The 27836-nt window shown below is 28.2% G+C and overlaps 4 protein-coding genes across 4 annotated transcripts in view; 2 read left to right on the top strand and 2 right to left on the bottom strand.

Annotated features, from left to right (window-relative positions):
• The first annotated feature begins 95 nt into the window (after positions 1 to 95).
• LOC130675048 (uncharacterized) lies at positions 96 to 27836 on the top strand. Its single transcript, XM_057480504.1, has 3 exons — positions 96 to 314; positions 25385 to 27248; positions 27613 to 27836. The coding sequence occupies exons 2-3, from the start codon at positions 25498 to 25500 to the stop codon at positions 27614 to 27616; spliced, it is 1755 nt and encodes a 584-aa protein (XP_057336487.1). The 5' UTR covers positions 96 to 314; positions 25385 to 25497; the 3' UTR covers positions 27617 to 27836.
• LOC130675050 (uncharacterized) lies at positions 308 to 4301 on the bottom strand. The gene has a single exon (XM_057480507.1). The coding sequence runs from the start codon at positions 3581 to 3583 to the stop codon at positions 2966 to 2968; it is 618 nt and encodes a 205-aa protein (XP_057336490.1). The 5' UTR covers positions 3584 to 4301; the 3' UTR covers positions 308 to 2965.
• Positions 4659 to 6003, bottom strand: LOC130675052 (uncharacterized). The gene is made up of 2 exons (XM_057480509.1): positions 5727 to 6003; positions 4659 to 4942 (listed from the first exon to the last, which is right to left on the bottom strand). Exons 1-2 carry the CDS (start codon positions 5788 to 5790, stop codon positions 4683 to 4685), a joined length of 324 nt encoding a protein of 107 aa, XP_057336492.1. The 5' UTR covers positions 5791 to 6003; the 3' UTR covers positions 4659 to 4682.
• The window catches only part of LOC130675045 (uncharacterized), a 33900-nt gene continuing 25734 nt past the window's right edge, over positions 19671 to 27836 (top strand). The window contains exon 1 of the mRNA XM_057480501.1: positions 19671 to 19862. The gene's annotated coding sequence lies outside the window, so the exon portion shown is untranslated. The remainder of the gene's footprint in view (positions 19863 to 27836) is intronic.

Below are 27836 nucleotides of genomic sequence, written 5' to 3'. Positions count from 1 at the left end.
ACAGGTTTATGTAACATATATATATTATATGTGTATATAAATTTAAAAAGTATATGTGCGAGCATGTAGTATATGTATATAGTGAGTGTGTGTGAGTGCGACATACTGGAGAATGACGCGCTCTCATTTGATGATTTATCGTGTGTTGTCAGTGTTAATTCGTAATGTAAGTATGTTAACTTGTGAATATAAGTGTAAAAATGTATAAACAAGCGCTAAAAAATAGTGAGTTATTATCGGTGTTAAAAAATTTCTAATTTAAAAATAATAATCATTTTAAAATAAATATCCTGCTCCAGATCATCGTATCCTAGGTTAGTTCATTTTTTATTATAATATTTTATTTTACAAAATTAGTAGGTTAGTAAATACAATTAAATATTTTTTTTTATTTTAAATAATTATCCTTCACTGGTAAATTAATTTGAATATTTAAAAATTCAAATATTTTATACTAAATCATATATTTTTTAAATTAACCTACAAAACTACAGACTAAAGTTTTTATATAAATTTTGTTTATAAAATTCTGGGTTTTGAATTTTTAAATTGCAATTAAATATTTAAATTAAATTTTTATTTGATGATTTTGAAATTAAGTGACGGGTTTTCGGAGTGTGAGTGAGTAATTATTTTATTTAAACAAACAATTGCACATGTGGGAAAATATTTATTTATTGAAGTTATAAATTCTCTGGTTGTTTGAATTTTTAAAAAATTTGAATATTTTATAAAATTTGAATTTTTTTGTTCATAAAAATTTTTATTTTTTTATAAGCGCGCGGAAATTGTTTCGAAGAATTTGAATGAACATTGTTTGTAAACTATGCAATAGTACTTTCGCATTTAAATAATTTAGTAAAAAAAAAAATTTGTTGTACTATAAAATTATTTAACTGGAAGTTTCTACTCTAGTTTGCATAATTTTAATATTATATTTATTTAAAGTTTGTTGTGTTTTTCGAATCCGGGTATAAACTTTTAATATAACTTTCGTAAATTATACAACACGAAGTTAAATTTTATAGTGCGTTTTAAATAATTAATTTTATTTATTATAATTTTTGTAATTAATAACGAGCAACCTGTAGTCATTACGTGAGGCAGTCGCCCAAATATCACTACTAAATTTATAAAATACGCAGAAAAAAAGGATTTCTTGCCGCGAAAAATTATAATTTGCACCAAGAAATTTTATGCATTATCAATTAAATTCAAAAATTGTCTTGGGGCGAGAAAAGATTTTTTTGGTCAAGAAATAATTCCTTGCGCCAAGTAATTTTTTCTAGTTCTAAATAAATTTTTGTTTTCAATTCACAATGCAAAAAATTTATTGGGGTAAGTAAAAATTTTCTTTAGGCGAGTAAAGATTTTTTGTGTCAGTGAATCCTTTTTTTTTCTATGCACACTTTTTTGGCTTTGAGAAGCTTCCTAAAACCAAAAGGGAGCATAAAAATCTGTCATTTTAGAATAAGTAACGCGATATACATAATATAGCTATATATTCAGTGACATTCAGTCATATTTAGTGACAGAATAATTAAAGTATTAATTTATTTAAAGAAAATAAATACGATCGTCTTTTTTCCCGCGTAATTTAAATGTAATTCGAATGATATAGATAAATCTTTTTATCTCAATACTTGGCAATTAAAAAGAGTTTAAAGTATGAAAAGGCACAAATTCAAGTCAAGACCTATCTGATGATACCAGTTTCAATAAAATTAACTAATTCTATCATATAGATATGGCGGGAACAAAATTTTCCTTATTCTCTTAATAATATAGATTATTTAAATTTTTGAAATTTTAACGCAGTTACAAATTTTTTTTATTATGAAATTACTAAAATATTTAAATATTTAATTATATCATATATATATTTAATATATATTTTTTATATTAATTGCTCAGTAAAAAAATTGTGTGAAATTTAACACAAAACTGTGTGTTAATACAGCATTTCACACAAATTATAATATTGTTTTAACATTATTAATTTGTGTAACAAAAATAACTCAAAAGAATGTTAATATTCTCTGTTACCGGTTCTAAAACTTTGACACATTAAAGTGTTATCTGCAACAAACGTAAAGTGTTAATTTAACACTTTTATTTGTGTTATTCTGATACTTATAAAAATTTATGTATGACTACGGTAAATTCAACACATTCTTCGTGTTAATTTAATGAGTTAACACTCGCTCTATGTTAAAGTTGAATTTTAAAAGTGTTAACACTTGTTTAAAAAGTAGCACAGATGTTACTTTTGTTTCAATTAAAATTTTTTTGTGTTAAAAATGAATTGATCAAACAACACAAAAGCAGTATGTTAAATTAACACCTAAAAGTGTTAAATATTTAACACAGACTTTTTTCTTTATTAAAATTAACTTGAAGTTGATCAGAACACTATTTTTTCTAAGAGCTTGTCATTAAAATGAAAATAATTTGAAAACAATGCGGAATTTTGAAAAACTTTATCAGAGGTAATTTGTAAGGAATAAAATTTTCTACAAAAAAGATCCTATGAAATTTTTTGATAAGTCTGATAGTTTCCCCGGAAAAGTAAAAAGATCTCGAAATTTACTTTAAATTTGACTCCAAGCTCCAATAACTTTTGAACAGACGAACTTATCAAAAAATGATAAGAGACTTTTTTGTAGAACGTTTAATTCCCTACGAAATCATATCCTGAGCTTATCTGTACAATGAGCCATTGCGAAGGTACAAAATTCCAAACTTAAAGATTTTTTTTTCCATGTTATTTAAATCGGAAATAAAAAATTGCAATGAGCGGCCTCTAGATTTTAATATTAAAAGCTCATTTTTTAACAGGCATCTTAATAGGAGGTTTCGAGAACAAAAAAATAGTTGATTTTTTTGAATCAGTCTAATATATATAGGATTCAAACAAAAACTCAAAATTGATATTTAAATTTTAAATTACAAATAAATTAAATAATTAAGGCCATACTTTAATTTCTCCACACGTTTCCTCATCATAATTATCTAAATTAATTGGACAAAATTCATCTTCTGAAATAATATCAAGACTACCAATATCAGCTTTAGGTTTAAATGGTAAACTCGCCACTCGTATACCTTTCAATTTAATTCCTCTTTTATCACCATCACTTTCAAACTCCGAAAAATCATTTTCGTCATTCTCAGTTCTGGCCTTATTATCCGAACGTAAATTTTTGAATTTCGATTTCTTTTTCTTATTAATTTCTTTAATTGGTTTCATTCGTAACTCATCTTTTGATTTTAAATTTTCTCCATGACCCAAATTAACTGATTTAATTTTATTAATTTCATTATTATTTAAATTTAACTCTAATGGCTTTTCTTTAGGTTTATTTTTACTATCGATTATCGTAGAGTCGACAATTTCGCTTATTTGTTTTTCCATTAATTTTTCTTGGACATCTTTTTTCATTTGCGGATATTTTTTGTACTCATCACGCAAATATTTTTCAAATTTATCTTTGAAATATCCGTCAATCATTTTCCAAACGCTGTTACTGTACCAGCCAATCACGATCAGTAAAACAACACCGCGAATAGCGACAGCCAGCATAACTTAATTTTTTTTTTATTCTCGTCTATTTTCAATTTCTGAGTTATTATTTTTTAATATGAAAAATTTCGATATATATTCATATAACATATCGTTCAAAAAATTGAGTAACAAGTCGTCATATTTTTTTTGCAATTTAAATTTAAAATAAAAATTTTCCCGCCAAAAATCAATTAAACTTTCAGCAAAATTTAAATATTTAAATTTTCAAAATTTATTGTTAGTAAAAATTCGCGGAGTCAAGAAAATTTTTCTAGGTCAGAAAAAATTTCTACTTTGTCCGAAAAAATTGAGTTTTTAAAAAAAATTTTTTTAAATCAAAAATATTTACTTTCAGTCGATATTTTTTTTCTGTGTAGCATTGGGCTGATAAAATAATTTAAATTAAAAAATTTTCTAGACGGACCGAATTACCCATCAAGTTTTTTTGCTAACAAATTATCATTATTATTAATGCATTGGTAGTAAAGTTTATATTTATTTTAAAAATTTCGACGGGAATATTATTTCCTCTTGCGACGAAGCTTTTTCACTTTCACGTTAGGATGCAATTGAGGAAAATTCAGCCGAGTAACACAATTACTCACGTTGAGCTAGTTTTCTTCAAGTAGTGCTTCGAAAATCGATAGTTGTTTAAGAAACGAGGAGTAAACTTAATATCCGTCCAAGTCTTAGATGAGCATTAGGTACTTTATCATTCATTAAAATTCAATTTTTTTATCTGTCAATTTTAAAAATACATTTTATTTTTAATATCCTGACTAAATTTTCCTGTAATGTACAGAAAAAAATAATTTCTCGGCGCGAAAAATTTTTTTTATTATAAATTGAAAACAAAAATTTTCATGATACTCAAGTTAGCCAACGTCTAATAATTTTTGGATTTTTTTTAAAAACGATAAATTACAAAAAAAAATCTTTGGAAAAATTCCTATAGTTTTTTTTATTTTCTACAAGTGAATATTTTTACTTTTTGTAATTTATTTGTTTAAAAAAAAATTTTTTTGGGACGAGAAAAATTTTTTGAACCAAGAAATCTTTTTTTTTTCTGTAGTAATTTTCATTTATATTGTCATACTTTTATGATGATTATCTTAAATTATTCGTCCTCGCCGGTTATGTAATCCTTAATTATGGACCATACTTGTTGTATGTTTGGCCAACCGATTGTGACAAAAACAAGAAGTGAATTCGCAATTACAAAAAGTCTCATCATTTCCACACCGTCACTTGATCTTAGCCAATCACCGAAACCTTGATTCAAGTCTTTCTCTTCTTCATCAACGGTTGGCAATTTTTTTTCCTCCTTTTTATCGCTTTTTTCAATGCGGTCTCGTCTTACCATGACTCTAATATCATCTGAAATATTTTATTTTTTATAATTATTCATTTTTTATTGGATATTTTATTACAAAATAAAAAAAAAACACATTAATTTACGTGACAGATTTTTTTAAATATTTAAATAATTTTATTTATGTACACAGAAAAAAATTATTTGTTAGCGCGAGAATTTTTTGAATTTGAAATTGAAAAAAAAAAATTTCTTGAGAAAAAATTTCTTTACGAACAGAATTTGGGTTAAAAAAAAACATTTTTTAAAAAAAATTTATAGAAAAATTTTTTAATAAGGTAACAAATATTTATTTTAAATTACCCGCGTCAAATAGGAATTTCAAAGTAATAATTTACTTTTTCTTTTTACAAAAAAAAATTAATAAATGGATCTTATAAATCATAGAATTCTGCATAAAATGAACAGCTATTAAAGCATAATTCAATAACCAGGTCCGTAAAAAAAATTTTTCATACTCTAACGGCTGAAAGTACATTTTATCTTGAAAACTATTTAATCGCAATTTAAATAATGAATTATATATACATCTATACATACATACATATATGTATAGATAGATCAATAACTTTTGTTGAATATTAAATGAAATATTTCACAACGAATAAAGTTTAAAAGTGCACTATAACCACCACAAAAAAAAAATATCATTGGAAAAATAATGCTTTTATTTTTCAACTTACACTCAGTTTGTATAAATTAATTATTACTATTTTATTTAAAAACATCTGATGGTTTTTAACGATTAATAAAAGTATTCAAAGTATCAAGTAGTTATTATGAAGTTACCTCGAGCGAGTTTGAAGAAAGTTTGCGTATTGCATGACACCCAACTTGCGCAAACTTTTTCCATGTCCGGATCAGCCGGCAATTTTTACTGCGAAGGGCTTCTTCAGTAGCTCGTAAGCTCATTATCGACCCCGTAGCAATGCGAAAACTTTTTCAAGTATCTCTTACTATTTATTATCTTGGATTGCGAGTAATTTTATTTCAGTGCCAGATATATATTCTATTAAACAACAACAAAAATTCGTTCTCATCTTTTCTCTCAACTAATCGTGTAACCTTTTTTTTAATTAAAAATTTCTATATGAGCAGTAAAGAACAAAATATATTGCAAACTTCGATCGCGAAGCGGAGGCAGTGTTCTGCTGTCGCCAAAATGGGAAGCCGGGTTGTTAATTTAATTTTTCTAATTGATTTTGCGAAGCAATGAGATGTGTTCTACTATCGCTTACTCGGTACCCGATGATTCGCTCACGTAAAAAACGTACTTACACCCGTTCAAATATGCCAAACTTGAACGAAATGCGTAGCATTTGAACGATAATTTATTAATGAACAAAATGAACACGATTTTGAGTCAATTTTTTAGCAATGATGATTAAAAAACAAAAAATTGTGAAAAAAAATCCGTGATGTCGGTCAATATTACGGATGCTGGTAAACGCAATAACTTCCAACTAATCTTTTTTTTTTACACTTGAATTATTGTTTAATTGTAATTCATAAAAACTTAAATCTGAAATTTCATGAAAAAAATTTAGCCGCCATTTTTTTCATTGTTTTTGTTTTTTTTATTGAAAAAATATAAAAGAGGTACAATAGGCCTTGGGAATTCTCAATCTAGCCAACTTTAACATATAAAGTATCTAAACATTCAATAAATACCTACGTACTATATTTAACAATAATACGATAATAATTATCTTTATTAAGCTCACAATTCAAAAACCACCTTTCAAAATCTTTTTCATTGTTTTTTTTTTTTTTTTTTTTTTTTTTTAAGTATATATATGTATATTAAGGTCTTGGGCATTCCCAATCGAGTCGAATTCATATAAGAATCAAATTCACATCTCAACCAAATCAAATTCAACTTTTAAACCAGATCAAATTCATGAATCGGCGACGGGACGAACCTCAGGGCCGAAAGACCTCACACTCTTTGTGTGAAAAATTCTTTTGGCAACCGCTGGGATTCGAACCCACGCCTGGCCATGGTCACCGGTTTTTTCATTATGTATAGTATATATATAATAGAAGCGCCATCTATTGATCACTTTTTCTGTACTCCAATTTTTTTTTGAGTCATTTCTATTTAAAAAAAGTTTTTTTTCTTTTTTAGAAAAGTACTGTACTATTTAATTAGGATTTTATATAGTCATCACTAAAACTTTTATAGCTTTATTGTGTTAGACGTCTATCTGTTTGTTCGTCTGTCTATATAAGCAATTGTTTGAAAACTTTTCGGTTCCTACTGCTTAGCATTTAAACTAAAACTTCAAACAATTTATGAATATATATTATATTTTTAACGATATTCCAAATAAAAATAGAAGTAATAGTTATTCTAGCGAAGAAAAAAAAACTCTATATTCATAAAGTGTAAATCCAAGTGTTTTATTTCCTTTCTAAAGCATTGTAGTCACTTTTAAACTCTTCAGAAGGTGGGTTATGAGCTTCTTTCTCACAAGAGGCTTTTAAACTTATCAGAACTTGTTGGAATATAAGTGATACTAAAACACACGCGCCCCCTGATGAGTTACATTTCGAAGTGCATACATTTTTTTTCTTTATTTGTATAGAGAATTAGAGCACTTTTAGATGTTTTAAAAGTGGCTAGATTATGCCAGATAAGAAATAACATTTTGTGAAAGCTCCTTATTTCGAATGTTTTTATTGTATTTTACTTTTCAATTATTGCTCTATTACTATATTTTTGAAATTTTTGGTTCTGCTGCACGCAGTCGAAGATTTTTATAAATTGAAGCATTTCTGCCACCTCAAAAATGAAGAAATGACAAATATATGTATGGTAGTTCGGTTCCACTCTACTAGATGGCTTTGTACAGCTCGTGCCTCTCGCAGTGACTCGTCCCTATGCCTGTTTTAATATACAGTCAAATTCATGAAGTCGGAACTTCCCTTCAATCGACCCCCACTATAGGTTACACTTATTTATTTGGTGATGACGGTAGAGGGCAATCTTTTAATAGTTGCCGTCCTAGATCCAAGTGGGATAATGTGGAAGAAACCCTTTTTAGGGTGATGAGTTATGCTGCAACTCAATACTTATCTGCAGCCTGTAGACCAATACAGGGAATTGGTACCATGGGGGCCCCATTCCAAGCCCCATTTCGGCCAGAGTCTCTTTATTTTCTGAGGTGGAAGGAGTGGGGGGCCCGAGTGAGGTAGGACTCGTGGTGGCTGTGGTTAGATACCACACGCAATGGGGATTTTTGATTATACCCCCGGTAAATGTCCACTTTTGGTTTTGACTGAGAGTGTCGTCTGGGTGGAAGAGATGGGAATCCGCAGCGCGTTTATGCCCAAAAGGGCGAGGCAACGGCTTCCGTGGAAGAGGTGGACTTAGGTCCCGTTACATTAATTAATTATAGGTTACGCTGTCTTTCATCCGATGCTATACATTTATATGTCGATGTAAGAGCGCATGCGTTGTAGTTTACTTTTAAAAAAGAGAAGGGACATTTGCTAAGTGAGAATTTCAAGGAAATTTCCGCTCTTCCGTAAACTAACTGTCCCAGTTAATGGAATTTGACTGTTTAACAATTCCAACCTGTACTTTCTAACACAGTGTCTTAGATGGGGTATGATAGACACTTCTAATTGGGGAGTTTCAGCTGTCGTATACTTAGTCGAAATACTTCTCACCCCACAAATTAATTTTTCCATCTCTTCTCTGTTCGTTATCACTCACAATGTGTTACTTTTTGGTACTTTGCGACTTAGGCAGAGATCTAATTCTATACGTTCATCGTTAGATATGTATATATGTTTATGTATATGATAATTGAGATTAAGTTCGATGATTCAATTTTTTTAAAATTCAAATTATTAAAAATAAAACATGATTACAAAACTTACGTCATTTATCAAAATGTACTTTTATTTATTAATAAGTACACTTTTAGTAAATCGTAAAAATTTACTGTGAAATTCAGCAAACCTTATATTTTTAATTGCATGCGTTTTTATTTCCCCTTCAGAGTTAATCTCTTTTTACGCATTTTTTTTGCTGAGGTTTATATTCTCTTTTCAGATTTAACTATTTTTAGCTTTAGTAAAAAAAATATTTTGTCAAATAATATGAAATTATTAAATACTTTTTATTGTCATCGTACATATTTACTTTGCATTTATGAAAGGTAGAATATTATTTTTTTTCTTTATTATTCTTATTATTGACCTTATTTTTAATATTTTAGCTGTTATTAAAAAGAAATAAATATTTTTCATTTTTATGGAAATTATTTTAAAAAATAAGGACGTTTCTAAACACAGATTTAATTGCTAATTAAAAAGTAAAGAAACTCAAAATTTAAAAAAATTCAAATCTTAAGTATTTGAATTTAAAAATTTCCCGCGAACTTCAAATCAAGAGTAAAATCTTCATATCTTCTGTGTTTTACTTTTGCTTACAAAGTTTACAAATTGATCAAAAATTAAGATTAAAATCTATTACGAGCAACTAGAAAATGAAATTAAAGAAACACTTCTAAGTCTTTCTACGACTAACATGAGTCTGGACAGAATCCATTACATAATTTCATTTACTTAAAATCTTAGTTCGCCACAGCCCACTAGGTGACAAGAGAGTATAAACCAATTTCGCTTTTGGAGACTTGTAGAGTGATTAAATTCAATTTTTGTGACAGAAAAATCAATTAGCAACTGGTCACCGAACCACTTGATGTAACGCGTTAGTGTTAATTGAAGGATACTGTTATCTCCAGACTCGAAGCTGTATTGCGCGGCTGTGTACACACACAGTGCTACATCTTATTGTTTAGACGCAACTTCATCTTATAAAATGATTCAGATTTCAATTTTGCTTCTTCCCTCAGTCATTTGGTCAACTCAGCTATAGGGATGGAAACTTAAGATGAAGAATCGATTCTTGATTCCGATTTTTTTTTTCATAAATTTCGATTCTCAGAATCGATTAATCAATCTCAAGAATCGATTCTTTTAAATTGAATGGATTCTGAGTAAAAAATTTTTTTTTCAAGAAAATTAAAATTTCAGAACTTTTTTGATATTCAAAAATAAAACCAATAAAATGAGGTTAAAAGTATAATAGAATGCAAATTTATGAAAATATTAGAAATTTTACATTTTATTAAAAAAGTAAATCAGACAATATTAATGTCATGATGACTAAACTGGTACAGACAAATATGACATACTAGTACAGCTACAAACTATATTCCGAAAATGAGTTTTATATTATTTAGATGCGATTTTCATGCGATAATGAAAAGGAAATTAACTATATATGTCATCAAAATATTTGTAAGATGATTGATCAAAAATAAAAAAATGTAAGATAAGAAAACGATGCGAACGCACAGAAGACACTAAATTTGAAATATTTTCGTAATAAAATATACAATTACTTTACGCCATTTTTCATTCAATAGAGTCCTTAGTTCGGCATTAAAAATAAATTATAAACCCGATTACTAAGAATCGATTCAGATAACTGGGAGTCGAGTCTTAATAATCGAGTTTTTTGACCACAAAATCGATTCTCGTGTAGAATCGGAATCGATTTTACCATCCCTACTCAGCTAATCTCCAATGAAAAAGAGCCCCGTTCAGTCGGCCAAAACTTTTGATCTATTGCTTTAAAAGTTGTCATTAAGGAGGGTCTATATTAATTTCTGCCCAAGCTTTTCTCTCAAACAAAATCTCTAAACGCAAAATTAAGAACGTAGCTCGATGCATTACAAAGTATCCATTTACTGCGCAAGTGCAACAAGGATACCGTTCGTCGACTTGAGTGTGATAGAGAAAAAAGTTCTGACCCTTAAAAGATCTAAGACATCTTTTGGTTATTCGAAAATTTCCATTTATCCGAGAAAATTTTTTAGATACCAGAGCAGTATTTCAATGCAATTTATAATTATTCCAGACCCCAGGATATATTTTTCTAACCTTTGACGTCGTAACATTAATACCCATTTTTTTTCTTTCTACTTTCTATGCATGGCCATGCTACGGAATTGAATAAATTGTAATTCCAGGGTTTTATTTCTTCGATTCATACAATTCACTTCTCAGTTCATTCGATTTGATCGATCTTTTTCCATTTTACGTTACAATAAACTTTCTATGCTTGTCATTTATAACATATGATATTGAAACGTGTATATAGTTCTCTAAAAAAAAATGGCAGGGTTAAAGTTGCGAGCCAAAAATGTTTTACTAGCATTCAAAGTCACGTTTGAAAAATGGATTTTCCTTGGTAGATGCAGTACGTAAAGGGTTAATTGCTTCATATTATATTTATTAATAAAATTTATAAACGTTTTCTGCCTTGAAAATTAATTCTCTAATAGAATAACTCAGACTGCATTTCCTATTCGACCCCCACATTCAGGAAGCTAACGGCAGTAGAAAAGGGAAAGTGTGGATTAACCCTTCAGCACTCTCGTTATGAGAATTTTTCTCTCACGACACTATCACTTATGGGATGTCGACACAGTGCAAGCGAGACATTAAAAAACACAAGTGCTGAGTAGTTAAAAGTCTCGCATATGAAATTAATCCTCGTTTTGAGACATTGCTAGCTTAAGAATAAGTCAGGTAGATTTTTTTGTAGTAATCTAGCTGTTTTTATTCTGATGGCAGCTCATTTTCATCCGAGATAAAATTTTTTAAAATGACCTAAAATTTTCGGAAATTTTTTTAGTTCTCGGTGGTATAGTGCAGCATTAATATAAATAAAAATAAAAAGACACTGCTCGTGACATCTCTTTTCTACCTCAGTGAAGGGAAGTAAAAACGGTAAATTAATGTACTTACCGGACATGTTTCCTAAAAGCTAAAGCATATACTTCGCGTTTGATAAAATATACTATTTTTAGCATAACACACAATGTCGAAAAATACAAATATCCATGTGAAAAAATTAGTTCGAAAAATTTTACAAAAAAGTTCACAATTGTGAACTTTGAGTTGATAATTTTTGGAACTTTGAAAACATTCAAGAGTAAATATAATTTTTAATTGAGTACTTTTAGGGAACTCGTGTTGAAAAAACTGTTGAAAAAGTGTTGGCTATTCAAAATTTCAAAATGTGATACAATAACGAACTTTTTTTAAACGATTTTTAACTGCACCGAAAAAAAGATTTACTTGAGCCAACTAAGATTTATTTGAGCCAAATATATCGTATATTTGGATACGGCCAAATAAATATTTAATTGTGAGAAAGATATAATATATTTGAGTAGTTTAATTGCGTGAAATAAGTGATTTATTTGTGGTAAAGAAATGATCCTATTGCGACAAATAAATAAGAGCTTCAAATATATGTATAGTATAGCCAAATTTTAGGTTATTTATCACAAATTTAATATCTTCGTCACAAATATATCAATTACTTACCACAAATAAATGATATATTTCCGTCAAATTATAAAATTATTTGAATCAAAACTGTCATATTTTGTTGTACCAAATATATTTAGTTGAAATATTCTGAAAATACAAGAACAAAAAAAAATTGACTTAAAATTATATAAGTGATAATTTTTTTACTCTTGTGTAGAGTTTTTTTGACTCTATTAAAAGCTCGAAATTTGATCAATTTTTCCCGGGTAAAATACATTCATTAAAAATTAATTTTGAACTAATTTTGGACTTTTTTTTTAAATATGTTAATAGTATTTAGTCAACCATTGGTTTTTTCTTTGAAATTACAGTTTAGAAAAAGTTCGTAGTTATGTCACTTAACGAAGTTTAAGACATTTTTCTTAATTTTTTCAGCAACAATAATTAGACTTGAAAATTTTGCTGGTTTGAAAAACATAAAAAAAAAAACTTTATAACCAATTACTGCCCTGTCATGACAAAACGACGTATCTCAAAAATTATAGTTTCGAGAAAATAGCTTTTAAAGTTTCCACAGAATTTGAGTACAATTTAACAGAAAAATTAATTTCTGTTATGACAAAACGTTGTAAATCGAGATACGTTTTTTGTATCGTAACAAACTAATGCTTATTTTGATAAATAGATGAAATTGTTATGAAAAAACGCTGTAACTCGAGGATTGAATTTCCAATGCAAAAAATATACGTTTTTTCATTTCTTTTAAATTCATTTGATTCATTTGATCAATATTATTGGCATAATTAATTAAATTAGTTAAATTTTGATGATACCCTATTATTAAGTGACCCTAAATAAACCTTTTTAGCTTTGTTACGACAAAACAGCGTATCTCGAGATACGTCGTTTTGTCATAACAGGGCAGAATTATGAATATTGGAGATTAAATCTTCTATTGAATTTTTTCAAAATTCCAACAATGACCTACTGAAAATTCACAATTGTCTCAAATTCGGAAGCTCACTTATGAACTCCTTTCACATGGGTATCTAAGGAAGTATTACATTAAATCATAAAGATTCAAATCTATTCATCCAAGATATCCCAACTATCTGATAAATTTTATTAATACTTGTAAAATGTACGTCTTTAAAGGGTTAATTGAATTATTTAACTATGTGATGACTTACAATATATATGCAATGAATTTCATGTTCACAAATCACGAAACCGTGTGGAAACATGAATTCCTTTAACGATCGATTATTCAGAGGATAACAGTTCGAGTCAGGATTGCATGGATTCTCATCCTGGATTGTACGGACTGTTATTTTAAGCAAATTCTTGCAATCATTAAAATTTTAGCATACGTTTACTTTTTACAAATAATTGACCCTTAAAATTTTTCACTCGAGTGAAAATTCGAAATATTGCATGTATTGTCGGAATAATTATCCCGCGTTTGAATAAAACTAAGGAATTATTAAACTAAATGAGAAATATTCTCCAATAATCCTAAAAGTACTTGTCCAATATTTCATTTAAAATATCAGGTATAAACTTTGAGGACTTGCAATTTTTTTTTTACATAATAACTCGTTTTATGCACTGCCTACATATATTTTATAGTACTTGAGAAAGTGAACATTTTAAAATCAATATTTAAAAATATCGTTTTATCAATACTAAGTGTTTATTTTAAAATATATGATCGTACTTTAAATACGCTTTTTTTCGATAGAAAAATTAAAAAAATATATCGTTGCTAGTAATTTTCTTTTTCTTGTTGCCTCATTATAACATGAGAAGCACGTAATAGCTGTTGTTGAGTCTTTTTTCCAAGAAATAAATTATATTTTAAACACTTAAATACCATTTATATATCTTGCTATAAAATAAGGTCACCTTTGAAGAAAATAGTTGCTGAATATTCGCGAGCAAATCAGTTCACCTATGGCCCACGTATACATTTTTTTATAAAAGAATTCACGAAAAGTTCAATATGTACACGGAGAAAAATGTTGGTTCAAAACCTACTAATTTTTATTATGCTGTCGACGAAACTTGAAACAGTAAGGGAAGCATCCACAAAATTATTATGCTCATACGAAAAATTATTATGCTGTATCATAATACTTACTACGCGCGAGACACTTATCGATAAGATTTAATAAAAATTACTTCCATACATTATAATAATTGTGATGCGGCATAATAATTTTTCATAAGAGCATAATAATTTTGTGGATGCTTCCCTTACTGTTTCAAGTTTCGTCGACAGCATAATAAAAATTAGTAGGTTTTGAACCAAGATTTTTCTCCGTGTAGAACTTCTAAATTTGAGACAAATTGGAACTCCAAATTGAACTTTTGTCGAGATTTTCGAATTTTAATACACGGTAAGAAATATTTTGCGCTATCACTATGCCAGTATGGGCTCGAAGGCCATACTGTATGGTATCGAAGATTTTTATAGGTTATAAAATTGTATGCATAGATGATTCAACCACTGCGGGAATAGGAACGTTGGCAATAGTTATCGCGGACGCCGTAATGTCAGTATGGCCGTCAGGCCCATACTGCATTGCAGTATCCACATTGTTTGTGGCAGAGAAACCTAGTCTAGCGACATCTATATAGTTTTGGTGGTAATACAATAGTATACATTGATTGACATGCCAGAAATTATGGCGGGAAAAATTAGTAGCATTGTGCCCTCGGCATTGCCCGTATGAAAAAACAATATATGGTTAAAATATATAAAATCATATATGTTTGCAACAAAACAATATATGATATATTATATTGTATATTATAAAAAATCATATAGAGATTTTCGCTGATTTAATATAAAATTATATGCAGTAGTAAATATATGTATTCCATATATGTAACTTATATGTTTTTTATATTAAGCTATATAAACGTTTACCTTTAATATATTGTATTGATATATTTCCTTTTATATTTAAAAAATATAAAATTTTTACATGAAATGAAATATATGGTAGCATATAATTTATATTATATATGGCACCATATATTTTCTTTGTTATATTTAAGCATATATTTTATTCAGTGTATGTATATGTATATGGGTATATATATTCGCATCAAATTAACTAATTTTGAAAATTTTAACTGCAATTTAAAGAGTATATTAAAATTTAGATCTAATTTAATTGCAGTTGGTCATACGAATAAGAAACTTTTTTTTTCCATACACAATATAAATATATGTTTTTATATATGATCAGAATATATTGCACGACTCATGATGCGAAGCATCTGAGATGTGCTTTACGATCGAAATTTTTCGTATAAGATAGAAATATATATTTTTATGTATGATAAAAATATAGTTTTTGTGTATGAAAAGAATATATATTTTCATATATGATAAAAATATATTTTTTGTATATGATTGACATATATATTTTATATATGCTAAACATATACGGACTCGTATATGATGAGTATTATATTTTTTAATATGAAAAAAAATATATCAGAAAATATAGTTAAATTGGCCACATATATTTTCTGATGTTTATCATATATTTTTACATATATTTTGACCATAAATGTTATTTTTATACACGTTGTCGCGGACGCCGCAATGTCAGTATGGCCGTCAGGCCATGCATTTCTTACCGTGTAGTAAAAAAAAAATCTGGACATCGGTTGGCCCCGCGGACCAGTCCCAAAACTTCCCTGTTTTCGAACTCCTTGAGCTCCAGAAGACTTCTCTGAATCCTAGAGAAATTCCACAGAAAATCTAGACCTAGGGCTCGGTATTTAAAGTATACATTTTTCCTTCACTTTCATGTGCAAAAACCGATTTTCCATTTATTTAAGTAATTAATAAAATAAAGTCTATGCTGATTCAGTCGAAATAAAAAATTTGAATATAGAGCTGAGCATATCGCGCTTTTGTGTTTGTGCAATTATTCGTTCGTTAGCTCTAAAATAAATTTTTGATTGCAGCTATCAACTTAACAGTCAAAAAAAAGTCTCTCATAAACTATTTTTCATTTCCACAGAATTTTTTCAATAAAACACTTTTTTTTCTATTTCAAGAATTTTATTAGTTCATCGAACTTGATATAAAAATTTTCATTCAATGCCTTGAAAAATAAAAGAAAACCATCTGTACAAATAAAGTATTTCCGACTGTCATATTTTTCCACGGAAAAAACTAATAGATTACAGTTTACCCGGATTGCAGTACAAATGGAAGAAACTTCTTTATCGATTTCAAATTAAGTTGAGGTGTCATTTTTCTTATGTGTACACAGAAAAAAAAAGGATTTATTGGCATAAGAAATAAAAATATAGTTTTTTTGAAGACTAGAAAAAATTTATTTGCGTAAGAAATTTTTTGGGGCAAATAAAAATTTTCTTGGATCGAGTAAAAATGTTTTTTGTGTGGCATAGAATGGAAGATTTTCTTGTTACTAAATGAAAGTATGTAGTAAAACTGCCGGAGTTAGAATGGAGAGTAAATTTTTCTCGAAAAGAGTACACGAGGGTAGAGATCGGTAATGGACGCACACGATGGGCGCGCAGCAACTGTTGCGTTGGTGGATGCGCGTTTGACGTACAAGCGTGGGTGAGGGAACCCCAGAATCTCTCGAGAAACGTCAGAGAGGGTGTAGGGTGTTAAAGGGTGTATAGGGGATGTGGCTTCAAGAGAAACGACCGAACATGCACCTTTTAGTATTTCTCGAACGGTATTACCGCACAGATATCTCACGCTTTTTTATCCGCTGATAAACATCTGTCTCAATCCTTTTTTTTTTTTTTTTTTTTTTTAACATGAAACAACTTTAAAGTCAACAATTTTTATTTTATCGAGCAATAAAACAGACATTTAACGGTTGCTTTAACGTAACAAGTGCCGATAAAATTTTTTTTATTTTTAACGGTTACATAAATGAGTGCTCTTAGTGTGATTAAAATTTTTAATTATTTTATTAAATAAGTAATATTTTTATTACATAATTTAATTTGTCTGTCGTAAAATAGTGAAATAAAAAGCTTTGATTTATTGTTAAAAATTTTTATCTCAATTACGAGGCTACAAAATAATTTTATTAATAGGAGACGATTAATTTGAAATTCAAATTTTGGAGCTTGAATTGTTTTATTTTGAACAATCTGTTACTAAACTTTTTTTGTCTGCATCATTGTTTATATTTGAATTTATATTTTCGTCAGATTTCGGGGATAAAACTTTTTTTATATTATCAAAACTATTATCACGCTTGAAAAATTTATTTAACACGCGTTTACATTACACTTTATGTTATTTTTTTTGTAGGAAATTTAATTCATAGTAATATTGTTTCTACAAAACTTTTTCATCCCGTATTTTACGTGTAATTTTAATTTAAAACTCATTTGAAATTGAATTATGGAAATATTTCTTCCACCTCGAAATAAAAATGATATATATATTTAATTTATTATGTATAACGTCATTATTTTGAAACAATGTTACAAGCAATTGAATTTTGTTTAAAAAAAAACATCTAATTAATAAAATTTATTTAAATTCATATTTTTATCGTGAAAAACGCAAACTGTAAAAAAAAAGTTCAAATGATTTTCCAACAAGTCCGTAATAGAGAACTTCAAAATTTGAGACGATTCTGAACTTTGAAAACATTCAAGAGTAAAAATAATTTTCAACTGAGTACTTGTGAAAAATGTTTTTCTTAATTTTCGAGGTAAAAATAATTCGAACTAAAATTTCGGGTATGAAAAAAATTAAAAAAAAAAAAAGTTAATTATCAGGGTGGGCGCAAAGAAATGATTTCAAAATTCCCTGATATTTCCCAGTTTTCCAGTAAAGTTTTTCACATTTTTCCCTGATTTAGAAATTTTATTCGGATTATTTAGATATTCAAAGTTTTTATTACATTTTCATTTTTAGTAATTTAATTTGATAATTAAATCATAAGAGAAACCAGGAAAAATGGCAATAAAATGAATGAATATTGCCTACTTTTGATTATTCGATGTTAAAAATGTATAAGTTAAAATATTTAATAAGAAATTTTATGATTTAAATAAATTCAAAATACACTGGTTACAAAAATTAAGGGATATTAAAAAAATTTCAAATTTTTTAGTAATTTTCTCCAGTTTGTAACTCGAAGGAAAATGGTCGTACAATAAAAACAAAAAGTCAAACTGTAGCTTCAAGTGTCTAGTTTTCTGATCTGGGTCTTAAAATTTTTTTATTATGCACGGTTCCGGAGCAATCAAAAATCAATCTTAATTATCGAAAAAAATTTATTGAAGCTCGAGGACCGTTTTTAAGACGACCAAAAATTTGGTAAATTTCTTTTTCGATAGTTTTCTTAGGATTACTCCGGAACCGCACAAAATAAAAAAATATAAAGACCAGATCAGAAAACTAGACACTTGAAGCTACAATTTGCCTTTTTTGTTTTTGTCCTATGACCATTTTCCTTCGAGTTACAACCTGGGGAAAATCACTTTAAAATTTGAAATTTTTTTAATATCCCCTAATTTTTATAACTAGTGTATAATTTAAAATTTTTTAAATTTTGAACTGTTAAAATTAAATTCCCGGATACTTTTTGAAATTCCCTGATATTTCCATGATATTTCTCGGTTTTCCCGGTTTGTGGCCACCCCATTATGAATGTTTTTTAACTTTTATAAGAACCTTTCAAAAACGAGCCGCAAGAAAATTTTTACTTTGCCTAATAATTTTCTTGCATCAAAAATAGAAATCAAAAATTTTCAATGGTACAGAAAAAATTTATTAGAGCCAAGAAATCTTTTTTTTTCTGTGTACGCCTTAATTTTTCTAATCTTCCAAAAATGGTCACCTCAGAATTGTCTCAAATTTTGAAGTTCAATGTAACGAATTTTTTTTCTAGAGTAAACTCTGAACTATAATCGTAATTTTTGACCCGAAGAATTGTGAAAAATTATTATAGAAAGGTTATTCTTGAGGGTAATTTATTACAGAAAATGTTTACGACTTACATATATAGCTACTATACGCTCGGGAATAGAACAATATATTTTCCGAGGGTGAACGCGCATTGAATCAAAATCAAATTACGCTTTCCTGTTGCATTTGACTATAGGAATATGTAGTAGGTATCAATCACCACTGAGTCGTCTACCAGTATATGCCTATCATCCTTCAATAAAAAAACAATTGGATCAAGGTGATACGGGAAATAGTAACAATTGAGTGAATGGGAGCTTTCATGATAACACCCGTGCACAAAAATTTACATATGACATGAAAACTATATAAAATCCATATCAATATTGAAAAATGTAATTGTATAAAAATATAACTGTAAAGTGATACATTGATATTCATGATGCAGTTAATGACATTAAACTCGTTATTGATGTTCGATCTTGTATTTCTATTCTTCCTGTTCCTCGTGGGTGTATCATGTTTAGTTTACTATTTACCTGGAAGCCGCGGCTCAATATCCCTTACCCACGAGATTATTAACGCGAGAGTACCTCCGCGTGATGATCAACCCCTCGATGATGTGTAAGGTGTGTATTCATTATTTATATTTATAGTTATATTATATGTTCTTATATTTATTGAATGATATTTTATTATGAATATTTCTTGTATTGTTGGAATATTCAATATATATTTCAAAGGTTATTGAAAATATATAAATAATATATTTTTTCATACAATAGGAATTTTTTTTATTTAAAAAAAATATATATATTAGGGTGTTTCAGAAAAAAACAAATTTTTTTATGGTATTGGAAAATTAAAAGTATACCTGAAAATAAAAATTTTGGTGCCAATCCGAGCTCTTAATAATAATATTAAGGTTTGCCTGAATCCATTTTTCTATTTTCCATTTAAATAACATTGGAAAAAATTTTTTTTTTTTTTAGAATTTTCTAGCTTACAGACTACTCAACGGATTTTTATGCGCAATGAAACTTTGTGTAGGAAATTGAACGCTCTACAAAAAAAGTCTCTTATCATTTTTTGATAAATCCCACTGTTCAAAAGTTATTTAAGTTTCGAGTCAAATTTATAGTAAATTTTGAGATCTTTTCACTTTTCCGGCGAAACTATCAGTCTTAATACAAAATGTCATAGAAACTTTTTTGTAGGTAATTTTATTCCTTACAAATTATTACAAATAAAATTTTTCGAAATTCCGCATCGTTTTCAATTTATTTTCATTTCAATGTCAAGCTCTTAAAATTAATCAGAATTCTATTTTTTTAAGAGCTAGACATTGAAATGGAAATTACTTGAAAACAACGCAGAATTTCGAAAAACTTTATTTGTAATAATTTGTAAGGAATAAAATTATCTACAAAAAAGTTTCTATGATATTTTTTGATAAGACTGATAGTTTCGCCGGAAAAGTAAAAAAATCTCAAAATTTACTATAAATTTGTCTTGAAGCTTAAATAACTTTTGAACAGTGGGATTTATCAAAAAATGATAAGAGACTTTTTTTGTAGAGCATTCAACTTCCTACAAAAAAATTTGTTGTGCATAAAAATCCGTTGATTTGTTTATGCTGGAAAATTCTAAAAAAAAAAAAATTTTTTTCCCGTGTTATTTAAATGGAAAATAGAAAAATGGATTGAGGCAAACCTTAATATCATTATCAAGAGCTCGGAATGGTACCAAAATTTTTATTTTTAGTTATACTTTCAATTTTTGAAACACCCTAATATATATATATATTTTTTTTTGTATCGAATATTTACTTTTTACACTGAAAAAAAATTTGCAGTGACCGCGAATGAAATCCGGAGTGAATTCGGATATAAAATTCGTTATCACTCCCAATTTTTTGCAGTGCAATTTTTGAATTTTAAGGCGGGAATTTTGAATAATTCAAATAATCTCGTATTTTTGTAAATAAATTTAAATAAAAAATTACAAGTGATTTATTTACGAAAGAAAATCGCCCGAAAATGACTAAACAAATGTCGTAATTTATTTTTCATGAGATTAAAAAATTATTTGTACAGTAAAAATTAGACATAGGTAACATTTAACTAGAGATTTTTCTATTAAATCAAAAGGAGTTTCTATTTTTTTACTGATAAATTTAAATTTTTAATTACGGATAGTAATTACTCACTCGAGCTAGTAATTTTTCATTAAATATTATACTTTTTCTATCGTCCACTGTGATTATTATAAACTTTTATTTTTTTCTTTCCCTTCTCCCCTTTTTTTTTAGTTGAGTACAAAATTTAAACGCTGAAAGACTACATGGAAGTAATTTTTTTATTTAAATTAAAAATAATAATACAAACTGAGATTATCCATGCGATAGCAAAAATTACTGAGTCATAGCTAACATTTAGCTTTAATTTTTTCTAATAAATCAAAAGGGATTTGCCATTTTTTCACCATCAAATTTATTCAATTACGCTAATGTAATATTTATTTAAATTTTAATTGTTATCTATTCTATATTATTAAGAGAATAAGGAAAATTTTGTTCCCGCCATATCTATATGATAGAATTAGTTAATGTTCTTGAAATTGGTATCATTATATAGGTCTTGACTTGAATTTGTGCCTTTTCATACTTTAAACTCTTTTTAATTGCCAAGTATTGAGATAAAAAGATTTATCTATATCATTCGAATTACATTTAAATTACGCGGGAAAAAAGACGATCGTATTTATTTTCTTTAAATAAATAAATACTTTAATTATTCTGTCACTAAATATGACTGAATGTCACTGAATATATATCTATATTATTTATATCGCGTTACTTATTCCAAAATGACAGATTTTTATGCTCCCTTTTGGTTTTAGGAAACTTCTCAAAGCCAAAAAAGTGTGGATAGAAAAAAAAAGGATTCATTGACACAAAAAATCTTTACTCGCCTAAAGAAAATTTTTACTTACCCCAATAAATTTTTTGCATTGTGAATTGAAAACAAAAATTTATTTAGAACTAGAAAAAATTACTTGGCGCAAGGAATTATTTCTTGACCAAAAAAATCTTTTCTCGCCCCAAGACAATTTTTGTATTTAATTGATAATGCATAAAATTTATTGGTGCAAATTAAAATTTTTCGCAGCAAGAAATCCATTTTTTCTGCGTATTTTATAAATTTAGTAGTGATATTTGGGCCGTCACGTAGTGACTGCAGGTTGCTCGTTATTATTCAATGTTAAATCAACATTACCAGTGATAGTTAATAATTTTTTCATTTACTGCGATTACTATTAAAGTTGTAGTTTTTTTTCATGATGAAACTGTATAAATTATTTTTTTAATTGAAAATAATTATCTATTGTAATTATTCACTTAATAATTTATCAACTGCTAAGAGTTTGTAAAATTAATAGGTTTTTATTTCTAAAGCTATTGTCAAATAAAAATTATCTGTCTGTAGACAATGTTTTTATTTGAAATACTTGAAAAACACTCATTTACACTCAATCATGTGAACACCATTAGTCACTCGGAATTACTAACCAGTCAGCACTTAATTTACGTTACCTAATTTTCTTCCAATAATTTACCATCTCTACAGTCTAACACATATATTTATATATATATGGACAAAAAAAATTTTCTTAAGGCAAGAAACTTTTTTTCTCACTTGCAATTCTTAGCTGCACTAAAAAAAAAATTCTTGGTGCAAAAAAATTTTACCTGCCTACAGAAATTTTTGAATTATAGTTTAAAAAAAAAAGTTTCTTGACGCAAGAAATTTTTTTTTTACTGTTAATTTTTAGCTGCACTCAAAAAAAAATTTCTTGGTGCAAAAAAATTTTACCTGCCTACAGAAATTTTCGAATTATCGTTTAAAAAAAAAACTTTTTTGACGCAAGAAATTTTTTTTCACTTTTAATTTTTAGCTGTACTCAAAAAAAAATTTCTTGGTGCAAAAAAATTCTATCTGCCTACACAAATTTTTGAATTATCGTTTAAAAAAAAGTTTCTTGAGGCAAGAAATTTTTTCTTTCTTCAAGAAAATTTTTCTTTTCAATTCATAATACAAAAATTTTTTTCAGACAAGTAAAAATTTTTTGCACCAAGAAATCCTTCTTTACTGAGTTTATATATACTGTAAAAATCCATAGAAAGTGAACTTACCCTTCGTAAAAAAAATTTAACATCAAAAATTTTTTATATTAAAATCCGGATGAGATTAAATTAAATTTTTAATTTAATCTTCTGTAATATAAAGTATTTGTAAATACATCAATATTCTATCAGGTTTTTATTTTTTTTTTTAAAGAAAAAAAGAAAATAAAATGAGCGGAAATTTTTCTTTCACGACAGACTCAACAGCATTGAAAAGAAAATTTTTATCCCGTTTTAAGTCTGTTTAGTGGGACAAGAAATTGCAGATAAGTAATAGGAGAAAATCAAGCGGAAGTTTTCTGCCACAATGTCGTCTTTGACATTGATGTTTATCACTTGGGCCATGCAAAGCTGGCTTGCTATTGGGATAACTCTACACTAGATTGATACAATACAATACGCTACTCTACTCTGCTATTTTGTATATATATATATACATATATATTACTACAGGAATTATTGCCAAGTCCAAGCTGGCAGATTACATACATAATAGAGTATCCACATCCCAACTATGTAACAATATTGATTGGTTGAAATTAAATTATATTTATTTTCAATACACGCATAGAATTTTACAGTTAAAAGTATCCGAAAATTTTAGGTCACAGTGGAATAAAAAAAAATTCAATCGAAAAAAATATTTCTTGGCACAAGAAAAATTTTGAACTATGAATTGAAGAAAAAAATTTTCTTCGAGTCAAAATTTATAACTTTGCTAGAATCTAAAAATTCTAGGATCAAGAAAGTGTGCGAATATCGTTCGAATCGAATCGAATCGAATATCGTTCGAATGGAATCAAATCGAATATTAATATTCGATTCGAAATTAGAATTTTTGAATTATTCGAAAGTTCCCGGATAATTCGAAAAAAAGCGAATAATTAGAAAATTTCGAATAATTCGTAAAATTTCGAATAATTCGGAAATTTTCGAATAATTCGCGAATAGTTCAAACAATTCGCGAATTATCGAAATATCACTGGATTTTCTATTGTTTCCAATTTGAATTCCATTACATCGTGTATCAAAATATTCTACTTACGAATAATATAATTTTTGATTAAAAATCATTTACCCGAAGAGAACAATTGTTCAATTTCAATGTATGTTCATCTTTGTCACACACAAAAAAAAAAAATTCTTGACTGAAGGTAAATATTCTTGATTCAAGAAAATTTTTTTGGAGACCTAAATTTTCTCAGATAAAGTATAAATCTCCAACCAAGACGAATTCTCTTGGCTCAAGAAATTCTTGACTTGGTTCCCGAAAACGTTTGTCTTCAAAAATATTTTCTTGACTCAAGATATCTGTTTTTTCTGTGCAGTAACATAAAAAATCTAGATACTAATATTCGCAAAAAATCTTTTCAATTCATTTTGGTTTTTATAATTATTAATTTCCGTTTGAACAAAAATTTATAAGAAAAAGATTATACATGCAAAATTTTGAAATTCTCGAAATTAATTTCTCCAAGTTTTTTTATAGAGTATTTATCCTACCAAATGAGAATTAATATTTTTCATAGGTTCTAAAGATGTTAAATTTTGATTTTTTATATCCATAGGAGCTAATGAGAGTATAAAATATGAAAAATACTTATTTAGGTCCGCTTAAGGGGTTAGGGGTAGTCAGAATTTTCAAAAAATCGATTTTTTTTTTTTTGCATTTTCTTAAAGTATAATATTTTAAAAATATTGTGTGAAAATTTGAAGTGAATCCGACAAATTCTTTTCGAGTTATTTAACAATGACCAAAGGACGCTCGGGTGCTACGTGGCATTCGAGAGCAGGTAGCTAGAAACAGCTGCAAGCAACCGACCTTTCGGGTTTCATTGTCATGAATATCTCCCCATTTTAATGTATTTATAATTATATATATATATATATATATATATATATATATATATATATATATATATATATATATATATATATCCTTCTACATATATTCACAATTTGTAGGTAGTACAAGAACTGAAAAATAATTTTTGGTTGCCAGTATACCTGTAGTCGTTGCACTGATCAGTCGATAGTTTTGTGATAAATTATTTCTCAAGTGAATTAAATTATTAACCATGGGACGTGATTCTAGAAAGGTTTCAAGAGAACTTCGGAGTTCTGAAAAAATTAATAAGTCGCGTTCAGTCAAAAGAAAGAATGTTTTTAATCCGAAAACAGCCGAACGTGATGAAAGTATTCAGAGTACATCTTCTAAAAAATTAAAACAAAACACTGAAGATGATGTACCTGAAGACAGCAGTACTGAATTTCGAATAATAAATTTTATTCAGGTATTCACTGCAATTTCTGCTCTTATAAAATGTAAAAAATGTGATGGAAATGTAGTGTTTCAAACAGCAAGTACACGTGGGCTGGGATTCAAAATTGTAGTTGCATGTAATAACTGTGGAAATGAATATATTCCTTCCTGTTCTTTCGTTGGGCATTCTTATGAAATAAACAGACGTTTCATTTTTGTAATGAGAATACTAGGAATAGGATACGAAGGATTGTGCAAGTTTTGCGGCCTGATGGACATGCCGTCTTTTTTAGATAAATCTACGCATACAATTTTACTGAAACAGATTTTGAATTGTAGTAAAGCCGTCGCAGAAACCTTCATGACGAAAGCTGTGAATGAAGAAAAGCAAGCAATGCCAACAACTGAAAATGAAGATATAAATCATCTAACTGTATCGGGAGATGGAACCTGGCAAAAACGGGGATATACATCGTCATTTGGAGTTTCTTCTATAATTGGCTATTTTACTGGAAAGATTCTTGACATAAACATTAAAAGTGCATATTGTAAGCTATGTGAGTATTGGAAAAAAAAAACAAATACTGTTGAGTTCGAGGAATGGTATCAATCGCATGAAGATGTGTGTTCTGCTAATCATCAAGGGTCTTCTGGGAAAATGGAGGTGGATGCGATGGTCGAAATGTTTTCGTATTCTGAAACTAAATATGGAGTTAAGTATGCCAACTATATTGGTGATGGTGACTCCAAGACCTATTCAGGAATTATAAAATCAGATCCTTACGAAAATACAACTGTAAATAAAAAGGAATGTATAGGGCATGTCCAAAAGCGGATGGGGAGTCGATTACGTACGCTGAAGAGTAAACAAAAAGGTCTTGGTGGTCGAGGTAAGCTCACAGGAAAATTAATAGACAAACTAACTGTGTACTATGGTTTAGCAATACGCCGGCATTGTGATTCTATTGAAAATATGAAATCTGCTATAATGGCAACCTTTTATCACTACGGCTCGAGTGATGAAAAACCGAATCATGATATGTGTCCAAAAGGCGAAGAATCTTGGTGCTCTTACCAGCGCGCTGAAGCAAGAGGAGAGCTTGATACCTTTTCTCACGATTATTCTCCTTTACCTTCTGATGTTTTAAAAGCTATCAAGCCTATATACGAAGATCTTAGTAATGAAAATTTACTTTCAAGATGTGTAGGTGGATTCAATCAGAATAATAATGAAAGCTTTAACCAACTAGTATGGAAAATATGCCCAAAAACGGTAAATACTAGTTTTACCATCGTACAAATAGCTGCATACGTTGCTATGTGTATATTTAATGAGGGTATAAATTCATTATTAGTCTTGATGAATACACTAGGACTTAATTGTGGGCCTAATTCTCATCGGTATGCAGAAAGAATGGATGCTGCACGTATCAAAGTAGCAGATAAGCGCGCTAATGATAACACCCGAGAAGGTCGATTGCAACGTAGGCACCAGCAAATCGATATTTTGGAAGCTGCTATGTCGGCTGAAGAGCTATTATATGGTCCAGGAATAGATGACTCAGTGTAAGTTATTAAATAATTCTTATAATTCGACATAAATCCATAGCAAAACTTTAAATGCGTTTTTCTCAAAACTATGTTTTCTGAACTGGTGATCACTGTAACTTAAAAACTGCTCGGTAGATTTCAATAAAATTTATTGTACTTTTGAAATACATTAAAAACTCGTGCCTGATCGAAGGATTTTTTTTTTTTTTCAAAATTTCGATTTTTTTTTAACAATAAACTGTCGGTTTTTTTCTCGAAAATTTGAAAAAAATTTCCTGAGGCCGCCATTTTGTTAATTTCGAAAAAAAAAAAAAAAGCTTCGATCAGGCACAAGATTATCTATTAATAAAACTAATTTTTCTTGTCCGATTGATTTTAGATGAATCTCCAAGGACTTATGATGATCACCGCAAAGGACTTCGGGAGGAACGGGCTCTACAAAAACAGCGATAACTTTTTGAATTATTAATTTTTTTTTTTGAAATTTTCGTGAAGTCAAATCGAAACGTGTTCTAATAAAGCTATGTTTTTATTTTTGTCAAATAAAGTAATTAACTACAAAAAAAAAATTATTGAAAATCATCATTTTTTCATACCCCTGAG

The sequence above is a fragment of the Microplitis mediator genome, chromosome 9 (genome assembly GCF_029852145.1).
Source record: "Microplitis mediator isolate UGA2020A chromosome 9, iyMicMedi2.1, whole genome shotgun sequence".
NCBI lineage: Eukaryota > Metazoa > Arthropoda > Insecta > Hymenoptera > Braconidae > Microplitis > Microplitis mediator.
Note: the sequence above shows the minus strand (reverse complement) of the source record. Positions and strands in the feature narration are given on the sequence as shown.